Genomic DNA, 13,165 nt, shown 5'->3' with positions numbered 1-13,165 from the left:
GCTATTTTAGAAAACTTCCTTCCTTAGAATAATGACTCATTTCTTAAGAGTTTGAGCTTCTCTCTGTGCTTCCTGTGATATTCAAGAGGTTAACCGTTTTTTCTTTTGAGATGGGAGTCTGGCTCTGTTGCCCAGGCTGGAGCACAATGGCATGATCTTGGCTCACTGCAACCTCAGCCCCACCAGGTTCAAGCGATCCTCCTGCCTCAGCCTCCCAAGTAGCTGGGACTACAGGTTTGCGCCACCACACCCGGCTAATCATTTTTAGTGGAGACAGGGTTTCGCCATGTTGGCAAGGCTGGTCTCAAACTCCTGACCTCAAGTGATCTTCCCGCCTCAGCCTCCCAAAGTGCTGGGATTACAGGTGTGAGCCACCGTGCCTGACCTAAGAGGTTAACTCTTTAAGAAAATAAGTAACTTTATAAGGTCTGACTCTGAGATGTGCTAACACTTACCCAGGGGTTCCACCAGTTGGTCAACCAGTCCCATTTTCTTTGCCCTGTCTGCACGAATGCTTCTACCAGTCAGCATCATGTCCAAAGCAGCAGGCACACCCACCTAACAGGCAAGCAAGGATGAGAATATAGGGGGAAAAAAATCAGGGTGATAATTATATAGTTTACAAATCATCAAATGAACAAATATTAAAATGAGAAAAGTCAAGCCATATGTTTATGCTATTTGTCAATAGCATAGATAAGTTATATTTAATATACTGATATACACTTGGGTAACTTTGGGGATTAGATACCTCTAGCTGAAGCAAAAATGTCTTTATCTCTTAATTCAATATATAGGATTCTTATACTAATAAGGTAAAGAATTTCATGTTTCCTAAAATTGTACATTTCTGTTATTCTGAGGGTTTTTTTTCTATCATATATATAATATGTAAAATTCTGGCCAGGCACGGTGGCTCACACCTGTAATTCCAGCACTTTGGGAGGCCAAGGCAGGCGGGTCACCTGAGGTTAGGAGTTTGAGACCAGCCTGGCCCGACATGGTGAAATCCTGTCTTTACTAAAAATACAAAAAATTAGCTGGGCATGGTGGGGCACACCTGTCATTCCAGCTACTTGGGAGGCTGAGGCACAAGAATTGCTTGAATCCGGAGGCAGAGGTTGCAGTGAGCCGAGATCATGCCACTGTACTCCAGCCTGAACAACAAAAGTGACTCTGTCCCAAAAATAAAATAAAATAAAATTCTCATATTGAAACTAGCGAAGACTGTGAGAAACCTGATAGCTTTGACAAAGTCTTTAAAAAGAATTTTAAGCTTAACAAAAATAGAACTCAGCTAGGGCTGCTTATATGGCATACTAGAAGAAAGGCTTCTAGCAACATTCAAATACCAGCTATAGTTTAAGAAAAAAAAAAGAAGAAAGAAAGAAACTCAGCAAATATTTTTGATACACATATATGCATATTCATTCTTTCAATAAATCCTTATGACATTCCTATGAAGGAAAGCACATTATTATTATTAGAAAATTAACACCATAAACCTTGTTTTCTTTTGTGCTCAATTGAGATCAACTTCCCTGCAAAGAGTATTTCTGTTGAGCCTTGTTTTCACTGAGGAATCTAGAGTGCCAGAAGCTATAAGGTTCAGTGGACCCTTGAGTTGACATTAAGATTGCTCTGCAGCATCCAGGTCTGACTGTCCTTCCCTTCTCCTTGGAATTCAAAGCCTGCTGAGCCTCTTTTGGTTCCATACAACACAGCAGTGAGAACATCCAAATCAGACAATGAGGGAAAAGGTCTGCCTCTTATATTTGTAATGAAATATTAATATGACTCATGGTTTTGAAAAACTGTTAAGATGGTACTATGTGGAAAAGGAACCAATTAAACCATAAGCTCCAGAAACGCAAGACATGCATCTTAGTTATCTTTATCCTTCCTCAGAGACTAACAAAGGACCTTGATCAATAATTCTGTGGAATTAGGCCAGGCGTGGTGGTTCATGCCTGTAGTCCTAGCACTTTGGGAGGCTGAGGCGGGAGGATTACCTGAGGTCGGGAGTTCAAGACCAGCCTGGCCCACACGGCGAAACTCCATCTCTACTAAAAAATATAAAAAATTAGCTGGGTGCAGTGGTGCACGCCTGTAATTCCAGCTATTGGGGAGGCTGAGGCAGGAGAATCGCTTGAATCTGGGAGGAGAAGGTTGCAGTGAGCTGAGATCACACCACTGCACTCTAGCCTGGGCTACAGAGCAAGACTTTGTCTCAAAAAAAAAAAAAAAAAATCTGTGGAATTGAAAAAATAAGTACCAGGAATAAAGTCTGTCATTGATCCTGTACACTCATATTTTATTTGGTTTTTTAATTCTACAATGAATGCCCATATTATGCATTTTATACAAGAAAACAGATCTAAAGAGGGCATATAGGTTCACAAAGGGGATGTTAGACTCACCATTTTGGGCAGCCTTTGTGTGCCTCCTGCTCCTGGTAAGGCCCCCAGCAAAACTTCAGGGGTACCTAATACTGTTTTTCTGTCTTTTGTTGCTATTCTGTATTGGCATGAAATGGCAACCTTTGAACAAATGAAAGAAAATTAGAATGTTAGAAAATGTAACTTATAGCAACTTGAGATGGATAAGGGTCTAAAGATTATTTATAAAGCAGGAATGTGCTCACAGAATAAACTGAAATTCCTTAGGCTGGCATTTAATAATTTCTAGAATTTACCTTTTTAGCCTTTTTTTCATACTTTTCCTCTAATTTACTAACCTCTTTTTGGGCCGTAGATCTCCTAAAAAATCTACTGAAAGCTAGAGAAGCTCTCAAGAGAAAAATGCATACACAATTTTATATGGACCCCAGGTTAAAAAGCCCCGGACTCTCCAATCAAGCACGTCTACTTACAGTGTCCTAGTTGGCTTTGCTTTTGCCTTTGCTCACACCATACCATATGCGGAATTGTTTTTCCCTCCATATTCTGGTTAATCAAATTCTGCTTATAGTTTAGGACCAGGCACAGGTTTTCTTAATTAATATAGTCATGTGTCACATAATGAGGGGGATATGTTCTGAGAAATGTACCATTAGGCAATTTTGTTGTTGTGTGAACATCGCAGAGTGTACTTACACAAACCCAGATGGCAGAGCCTGCTACACATCTAGGCTATATGGGATAGCCTATTGCTCCTAGTCCAGCAGTCCCCAACCTTTTTGATGCCAGGGACTGGTTTTGTGGAAGGCAATTTTTCCAAGAACTGGGGGTGGGGTGGGAGGGAGTGGTTTCAGGATGAAACTGTTCCACTTCAAATCATCAGGCAATAGAGGCCAATGGAGTGTGCAACCTGGATCCCTCTCAAGTGCAGTTCACAACAGGGTTCCAGCTCTTATGAGAATCTAATGCCACTGTTGATATGACAGGAGGCGGAACTCAGGTGGTAATGTTCACTCGCCCACTGCTCACCTCCTGCTGTGGGGCCCAGTTCCTAACAGGCTATGGCCTGGGAACTGAGGACCCCTGTCCTAAGGGGCCACAAACCTGGACTGCATGTGACTATTGAATACTGTAGGCAACTGTGGCACAGTGATAAGCATTTCTGTATCTAAACCAGAAAAGGTATAGAAAAATGTAGTGTTACAGTCTTATAGAACCACTGCTGTATGTGCAATTGGTCATTGAAACGTTATGTGGTAAATGACTGCATATGTGAAAGTGTCTGGCACAGAGTTCAGCATGTGAAAAGTGCTCAATGAATGTTTCCTTTTCCCCTTCTTTTCTTTCCTACATGTTCGGGTCTACTAAGCATCTCTTCTCTCAAATCTTCTATTATTTACCGTCTTTATTACTGACAAAGCACTTATATTATGCTTTATGTGTCTCAACCAGACTTAAGCAGCTTAAGAGCCTAGATCACACTTCTGAATCTTTGCCCTGCAAACTTGAACAAGATTTTTACAGCTGAAAAGGACATTACAGATGCAGTTCAAATGAAAACATCACACCTTCATTTACTTGCTCTGTGCCACTTGCTCTGTGTCATGTGGATTAAGGATTAACACCTATCCAGAAGTTTGATAACTAAAAACAAAGCTATTTAGGCACAGTGGCTCACACCTGTAATCCCAGCACTTTGCGAGGCCGAGGCGGGAGGATCACCTGAGGTCAGGAGTTTGAGACCAGCCTGGCCAACATGGTGGAACCCCATCTCTACTAAAAATACAAAAATTAGCTGGGCATGGTGATGCACACCTGTAATCCCAGCTACTGGGGAAGCTGAAGCAGGAGAATTGTTTGAAGCCAGGAGGCGGAGGTTGCAGTGAGCCAAGATTGTGCCATTGCTCTCCAGCCTGGGAGACAAGAGCAAAATTCCGTCTCAAAGCAAAAAACAAAAAACAAAGCTGATTCTCCTCCAGAAACTTTTTCCAGGCAAAGCAGTAGCCTAAGGGTTTACAGCTGATGAATGCCACCAATGAGTTGGACAGTGTCTCAATAACTTTAGAATATCTATACCTCAAGTCCTCCTCCCAGGCAGGATCCATTGATGGCAGCCACAATAGGCTTTGTGGACTTTTCAAGTTTCTCAACTATTCTCTGTGCTTCTTGTGATAGCTGTGTTACTTCTTGAAGGGTCTTGCAAGCGGCTAACATGCTGCATTATCCATAAAAGTAGAGAACAGAGAAAAAGATAAAACTATAATTTATTTGGTTCAATACTTATTCACTATACACTTATCCTATCATGCATGCATCAATATTTGATAACAAATCTTCAAATAGTCAGAAGGTTAAGAATGATTTTGCTTCAAATAGCACGATAGCAGCAACATCATTTCTCCATAAAGAGTGTTAAACTTCTGGATCCATGAGACCATCCCGGCTAACACGGTGAAACCCCGTCTCTACTAAAAATACAAAAAATTAGCTGGGCATAGTGGCGGGCGCCTGTAGTCCCAGCTACTCGGGAGGCTGAGGCAGGAGAACAGTGTGAAACCGGGAGGCGGAGCTTGCAGTGAGCCGAGATCGCGCCACTGCACTCCAGCTTGGGCGACAGAGTGAGACTCTGTCTCAAAAAAAAAAAAAAAAAAAAAAAATTCTGGATCCAGAAAACATAAATGTGTTGCATAATTTATTTTTACTTCTGTAATAAATCATTAAATTACAAAGCTTGGTACAAGGGAAAATCATCTTTGGTAAATTACTTCACTATCAGATTAAACATTTCACTATCAGGTGGTTAACAGCAATAAAAATGACGCAAAAGAAAAGCTTCCAGGTTGTTTAGAGAAATCTAAAACATTTTAACAGATCCCACTAATGATTAAAAATGACCAGGTAGGCCAGGCATGGTGGCTCATGCCTGTAATCCCAGCACTTTGAGAGGCCAAGGCAGGTGGATCACCTGAGGTCAGGAGTTCGAGACCAGGCTGGTCAACATGGTGAAACCGCGTCTCTACTAAAAATACAAAAATTAGCTGGGCGTGGTGGTGCATTCCTGTAGTCCTGGCTACTCGGGAGGCTGAGGCGAGAGAATCACTGGAACCTGGGAGGTGGAGGTTGCAGTGGGCCGAGATCGCACCACTGTACTCCAGCCTGGACAGCAGAGGGAGACTCCGTCTCAAAAATAAATAAGTAAATAAAAATGATCAGGTGCAATGATGTTCCACTCAATGTCCTTTAATTTCAGTTTGTTTCATTTGCTACTTTGTGAACACATTTAGGATATGGATTTTGTACTTTTGACCAAGGATAACTAGTATATTCTGTAATTTTATACACTGAGAGTTGCTCAGCTGGCCTCATAGAAGCTACATGCATTTTCCTCTGGATATAGGTAGCTACTGCCAGGTACATCAGTGTCTTGTTAGACTTTACAAATGTTCTGTTTAATGTTGATTTTTTAGAAGACCCAAAATTATCTTATCAAGTGGTTTTTCTTCTAGCTGAATTATTTGTGCCTAACAAGAGACTGATTACTACACATAAATAATTACACTTTCAGTACAAATTACTAAACCTACAATGCTGGCTATCATTGTCTAAAATACAAAGAACATAACAAATACCCATATTTTAATGGAATTGACAACTTAACATTTTAACCTATTAAACTGACACTAAAATATCATTTCCCCTCCTTATGTATGTGTAAACAATTGTAAATAAGTTAATGTAAGCACACATTCCACCATTTAGCAGACGAAAAGAAAATACTAGCTGCATCTGTAAAGCTGCCTTTAACAATCAAGTCCTACCACCCACTTCATTTCCCCAAAGCAGCCATCTTCATGTTTGTAGTGTCTCCTTCCAGACCAACTACGATTGTGTCCATAAATAGTATCAAGAATTATTCCATGTTTGGTTTTAAAACATTTATAGAAACTATATACTGTATGAAACATTCTGCAATTTGCTTTTCTTTTAACTTAACCTTATGTTTTTGAGTTCTAACATCATATTGTGGATCTAGTTAATTCCTTTTACCTGTTTTGTAGTATTCTATTGTGTGAATAGTCCACATTTTACTTACCCATTTTCCTACTGACTGACATTTGGTTTTAAATTCTTCATTATTTTACACTATACAGGACCAAACATCCTTGTACACTGGTTCTTATAAACAAGGGGTGAGATTTCTCTAGATCACATGATGTATGTGTGTGTGTGTGTGTGTGTGTATATATATATATATACTGTGTATGTGTGTGTGTGTGTGTGTATATATATATATATATATATAATACTTTTTTTTTTTTAAGACAGTCTCACTCTGTCACCCAGGCTGGAGTGCAGTGGTGTGATCTCGGCTCACTGCAACCTCTGCCTCCCAGGTTCAAGGGATTTTCGTGCCACAGCCTCCTGAGTAGCTGAGATTACAAGCGTGTGCCACCATGCCTAATTTTTGTATTTTTAGTGGAGACAGGGTTTCACCATGTGGGCCAGGCTGGTCTTGAGCTCTTGGCCTCATGTGATCCACCTGCCTCGGCCTCCCAAAGTGCTGGGATTACAGGCAAGAACCACCACACCCAGCCTGATACGTACATTTTCAATTTTACAGGCCTGTGTCACTGTGCCCAGCACTTCTACTTTCTTTTAAAAGAAGAAATTATTAGGCCTAAGAAACACACTATTAACCAAGATAAAAGGTGACTTCAAGTTTCCTAAAACTTACTTGATATCAGCACCTGCAATAAAGCAGCCTGGCTTTGATGAGATAAGGACGGCACTTCTGATTTGATCACTAGCCCAGATTTCATTCATAACTTCTGAGAACTCTGAATGCAGCTCTTTACTCAGTGTATTTACCTGCCAAAGGGAAATATATACAGGTAAGGGTTTAAATTTGAAGCACTGGATGTACATACCACCATCAAATGCTATTTTGATTATAAGAAATATACTTATCTGGCAGAAATATACTGTTAGAAGAGAGTAAGAAATATCATTCTCCCAGCAAGTCAGTAGCTTTCTATTCAGGCAGCTTTGGCCCACTACAAGCACCCCTTCCTTTAAAAATAGGTCTTCTCAAAGGAGAAACTCAGGGTCATCCTCAGAGTTTGAATCATATGTAGGCTATAAACAAATAGGTCTACAAACATTTATTGGCATGGAAAAAATCTGCATAATGTTAAGAAAAAAATGAAATACAAATAAGACATATAGGCCAGGCATGGTGGCTCATCCCTGTAATCCCTGCACTTTGGGAGGCCAAGGTGGGCGGATCACTTGAGTTCAGGAGTTCGAGACCAGCCTGGGCAACATAATGGAACCTTGCCTCTACAGAAAATACAAAAATTAGCCGGGCCTGGCAGCACACGCCTATAGTCCCAGCTACTCAGGAGGCTTAGGTGGGAGGATCACCTGAGCCTGGGGAGGCTGACGCTGCACTAACCTGTGACTGTGCCACTGCACTCCAGCCTAGGCAACAGAATGAGACCCTATCTTCAAAAAAAACCATATAGTATGATCTTAGTTTTGTAAATATTATTCATTGAAACTGAATTAAATGTGATTATCCCATGGAAGATACCAAGAAAAAGATGTGGTTATCTTTAGGTTTGAATTATGAATGTTTATTATTTTCTTCTTTATAATTTTTTATAGTTGAAAAATTTTCTACCATTGACATATATTACTTTTGTGTTCAGGAAAAATGTCCAACCTAAGAAAATTCTGAAAAAATATCTTAAGCTTGAATCATTGGTTAGTGAGTGCTAAAATTTACTCTAGTAAAGGGGAATGGCTCTTATTTACCTTAATTTGTGATAGTTGTCAACTGCTTCCATCTAGGTCTTATTACATCTAAGCCTCTGGCTATAAGTTTGTTGTTGTTGTTTTTTAGAGAGACAAGGTCTTGCTCTGTGGCCCAGGCTGGAGTGCAGTGGTGCAATCATAGCTCACTGTAACCTTGAATTCCTAGGCTTAAGTGATCTTTCCACCTCAGCCTTCAGAGTAGCTAGCACTACAGGTGAACATCACCATACCCAACTATTTTTTATTTTTTATAGAGACAAGGTCTTGCTATGTTGCCCAGGGTGGTCTCAAACTCCTGGGCTGAAGTGATCCTCCTGCCTCGGCCATCCAGTGTTGGGATTATAGGTGTGAGCCACAGTGCCCAGCCTGGCTACAAGATTTTTAAAGTGAGAATACACCAAATTTAGATGGGGGAAAAGCATGGACTCTCACAATAAAGCTCTTCTTGGCAAAAGAATGGATTACTGTTACACACTTTATTGAAGCTGCCAAAAACAAATGAAGTTTCAATTCGAACAGAACTTGATTTCCAATATGTGAATTGCATTGAGTCATTCAGATCCCTCAGGAAGCTTAAGAGCCAAGTATCCACATTTCACCCAGCCAACTTACTATGAATAGTGACTTATGTCAGGCAAGTAATGAAGAAAATGGATTAACAACCTCATATTTAAGATGGGTAGGCAAATTTTGAGTCTTATAAACAAAGCTTGTACTCTGGTTCTTCTCTAATAAGTCACCTCCTCATTCTACACTATAACCAGGAGGCTAGTGGCACCTAAGGTCAACAAGAGGAATTCTTAGGCAAGAACCTCTGCTTTAGAAAACTGGCTCCCTTGGCAATCTGTCAAAGTTTAACATAACTGTCAAAACTGTAAATTTATGTAAGATTACTGCCAGATTGGTAGATTTGGGGAAATATGGGATACATCTTTCCCATTCAGGACTAGATTCATAATGCGGTTAGCAGAAAAAAACTGCAAATTAAATGAGATACCTTTGAATTGGGAGAGTTAATTCGAACAACTGCCACATCCCCTTTGACTCCATAGTTAATATGGGTTCTGGCTAAAAAGAAAAGAAAGATTTATTTGTAAACATATTTATTGCAACATAAATCCAAAAAGCAATGTAAGCATACACATTAAAAAGAAATTAAACTTACTCAGCAAAGCAGAAGACCCTGTAAAATTGCGGCATATATAACCTGTAAGAAAAGACATTTCAAAATTAATTTGCGAAACAATTTCTGTAGTACCTTTTATATATAACAAAGCTGTAATTTACAATAATAACAACAACAAAACCCCCAAATCTGTACAATGTATTCTAGGCCATATGACTACTGCCATATTTTTTCCATTTCAGTTGTTAGGTCAGATGATTATTTGGATACTAAAAGAGGAAGACTGGCCCCCACAAAGGGATCTACATCCCCAGAACCTGTGAATATGTTAGGTTACACAGCAAAGGGGGGATTAAAGTTGCTAATCAGTTGGCCTTAATAAAGAAAGTTTATCATGGATTATCCAGGTGGGCCCAGTGTAATCACAAAAGGGAAGAGGGAAGCAAAGAGAACCAAAGAGATAGCAATGTAAGAGGCACATGGGAACTACTGACTGGAAAACCCAGTGAAGGCGGAGTGGAATAGGGGAGGATCATCAGTAGGTCGCCAAGGCTCTTGCTGCCTCCATATTTTCTCTTTATCCCCCAGTTCCTTACGGAAAGGGAAGAGAAGGCACAAAAAATAGCAGCTTTATACTGGTTGGAAAGGCAAGGTGACATATTAAAAAAAAAAAAAAGAAAGAAAACTGTGGTTAGCACCAGAAGCAGAATGGGGTGATTTCAGGTTCTGCCTGCATTTCTTCTTTAAGCAATCCAAGCCAGCCGACTTAGTGCAAAGGCAAAGGACTTGTGTTCAACCATCAGGTTTATTTACTAGCTGTGTGACTGTGAACAAGTCTCTTACAAGTGAACTTCAGTGTTTTAAGATGGGAGAAGCCAGCCATCTCCTCAATCCCCAGTGCCTCTACTTGACTAATAGTATGTTTCCTGCTTTGCTTTTCCATCATTTGAAATCTGTGTCATCTGTATTTACCACTCTTCCTTCTTTATATTTGCATCATGACTCCAGTCTTTTCCACAAAACCTCATCTTCGGATTCTGTCTACAGTGATCTTTCCTTTCCTTGCCTGCATTTTTATTTTATTATTTAATGTTTTGTCCTCTAACTGCTGCATCTGTAGCAGGTGTTTCACCAACCACATTGTAATCTTTTCCAACATAATCTGTTATTCATTCAACAAAAACATATATTGTGACCTCCATGTGCCATTCACTGTTCTAGGCACTTGGAGTACAGCAGGACATTCAGGGTGAACAAAAAAGACAAAAATCCCTGTCTTGGTGGAGCTTACATTCCAGGTCAGCAGGGGATATGATATCTGGGAAGAATCAGTTCCTACTCAGTGAAGATAAATGAAAAGTGAAAATAGGCCTGGCATAGAAAAAGTTTTCCTGCAAAGTAGAAATTCCAGTGGGAAGGGAAGAAGGGGATAGGTAATTCTAGCAAAACAGGGTAAAGTGGATTAGAGTGGGAATGAACTGATTGGGAATGCAAGAAACACAAATATGTTAGAAAATAAGCACCTAAGCAAAAAAAGGAAATAGAGTGAGCATGGGTTGCAATATTTCAAAAACATTTTTTTTCTTTGAGACGAGGTCTCCCTATGTTGCCCAGGCTGGTCTTGAACTCCTGGGCTCAAGTAATCTTCCGGAGTAGCTAGGATTACAGGCATGTGCCACTATGCCCCACTGGGTTGCAGTTTTAAAGATCAAATATTTGAGATAACAGGTTAGTGGTCATTAGCCAACAGTTTAAACCATTTTAACTCCTGTCCACTAATCTACCTATGCTGCCCACACACTCATACACAAAACCTCTCCAAGATCAAGACAAATAGAAACAAATAGAAAACCAGTATATACATGAACATACTTCGAAAATAATTCCAAACCAGAGTCAACCAAATCAAGTCACACTACAAGGTAGCTTTGCTTTTGGAGTCTAGCCTTACTCACTACCTAACTGCAGAGCTTACCCTATGGCAGCTGAGTGAACTTTAGCCTACATCTACTGTGCCAGCAAAGTAGAGAGAAACCTTTGCCCCACTTTTTAATCATCTTTGTAATGTAACCTAAGAATACCTACAAAACCTCATAAGACTACAGTCAGCGAAGAGAGCTGGATTATGCTAACATAAATTTCAAATGTGAAAACATTACTTTGGTTGTAATAATCAACAGCTTTTCTCAAGATTCAACACTGGGAGAAGGGATGAGATTAAGGAAGTGAGAATCAAATTTAAAAATACACAATCTATGGCCGGGCACGGTGGCTCACGCCTGTAATCCCAGCACTTTGGGAGGCTGAGGTGGCTGGATCACCTGAGGTCGGGAGTTAGAGACCAGCCTGGCTGACATGGTGAAACCCCGTCTCTACTAAAAATACAACAACAACAACAACAACAACAAAAAACAAAAAAAAAGTTAGCTGGGCGTGGTGGCAGGAGCCTGTAATCCCAGCTTCTCTGGAGGCTGAGACAGGAGAATCACTTGAACCCGGGAGGCAGAGGTTGCAGTGAGCCAAGAGCGCGCCATTGCGCTCCAGGCTGGGTGACACAGTGAGACTCCGTCTCCAGAAAAAAAAACCAAAAAACAAACAAACAAAAAAACCATCTATTAAGGTATTTGCCTCTAAATTCATCTCCTGTGAAATTATTTTACTACTAATACCTATTTACTACTAAATACCTAATTAGGAATTTAGATTTAGGATAGGAGTGGGAATTAGACAACATACTCTGGTCAAGAAGTGATTTTCATTTGATATTCACATTCAGAATTATAGCACTTGTAGAGAAGGAATGCTTTAAAATTTCAAGAATTACAAGTCTCCTTCAAGATAATTTTTTTTTTTTTTTGAGATACGGTCTCATTCTGTCGTCCAGGTGTGATCTTGGCTCACTGCAACCTCCACCTCCTGGGTTCAAGCGATTCTCCCACCTCAGCCTCCCGAGTAGTTGGGATTACAGACGTGTGCCACCACACCTGGCCAATTTTGGTATTTTTTGGTAGAGATGGGGTTTCACCATGTGGGCCAGGCTAGACCTCAAGTGATCTGCCCACCTTGGCCTCCCAATATACTGGGATTATAGGCATGAGCCACCGCGCCTGGCCCCTTTCAAGAGAATTTTATCATCCACCAGCAAAGGTCATAATCTCATTAAATGTTTGGCAAAGCCTTGCACAGACTTTTACTGTGAAGGATCTATTGAGTCTAAATAGTAATATAAGGGTGCAGGTCATTTTAAATTCACTTTCCAGACTTTTTTCCAAAATTTATAAATTGCTATTAAGGGACCAGTAACTACAACGAATGATACTTTCTTACTGGTGAAAACACAATGCAAAGTATATATTTACGTGTCTATATATTTCTATGCAGAAAACAGAAAAATTAGGTTGGTAGCTTTTTATTACACACATAAGATGTACAAATTACTTTTAAAAACTCTCAGATATATACAATCGTATTTCTTCCAGGCTGGAGTTAATAATATTTACTGAGTGCTTACTCCATGAAAAACTGCTTGATATCTAAAATAACTCCTTTCCATCACACAAGGTGGTATTATTCCCCATTTTACAAATGAGAAAACAAACACAGAAATTAATTGCCCAAGGTCATCAGAGGGTAAAAGGCAGAGCCAGGTCCAAACCCAGAAGTCAGACTCCAAACAATGTTTTTTTTGTTTGTTTGTTTGTTTTTGAGACGGAGGACCAGGCTGGAGTGCTGTGGCGCGATCTCGGCTCACTGTAAGCTCCGCCTCCCGGGCTCACGCCATTCTCCTGCCTCAGCCTCCCGAGTAGCTGGGACTACAGGCGCC

The 13,165-nt window shown here is 40.3% G+C and overlaps 1 protein-coding gene across 1 annotated transcript in view; it reads right to left on the bottom strand.

Moving 5' to 3' along the window:
• Positions 1–13,165, bottom strand: part of HADHA (hydroxyacyl-CoA dehydrogenase trifunctional multienzyme complex subunit alpha) — a 54,313-nt gene that overhangs the window by 39,067 nt on the left and 2,081 nt on the right. The window contains exons 2-7 of the mRNA XM_515339.9: positions 9,382–9,423; positions 9,214–9,284; positions 7,135–7,268; positions 4,476–4,614; positions 2,421–2,540; positions 456–558 (exon numbers count right to left, since the gene is read on the bottom strand). Of these exons, the coding sequence (XP_515339.2) occupies positions 456–558; positions 2,421–2,540; positions 4,476–4,614; positions 7,135–7,268; positions 9,214–9,284; positions 9,382–9,423 (609 nt within the window). The remainder of the gene's footprint in view (positions 1–455; positions 559–2,420; positions 2,541–4,475; positions 4,615–7,134; positions 7,269–9,213; positions 9,285–9,381; positions 9,424–13,165) is intronic.

This window comes from Pan troglodytes, chromosome 12, assembly GCF_028858775.2.
Source record: "Pan troglodytes isolate AG18354 chromosome 12, NHGRI_mPanTro3-v2.0_pri, whole genome shotgun sequence".
NCBI classification, from domain to species: domain Eukaryota; kingdom Metazoa; phylum Chordata; class Mammalia; order Primates; family Hominidae; genus Pan; species Pan troglodytes.
This window is presented reverse-complemented; position numbering and strand designations above follow the sequence as displayed.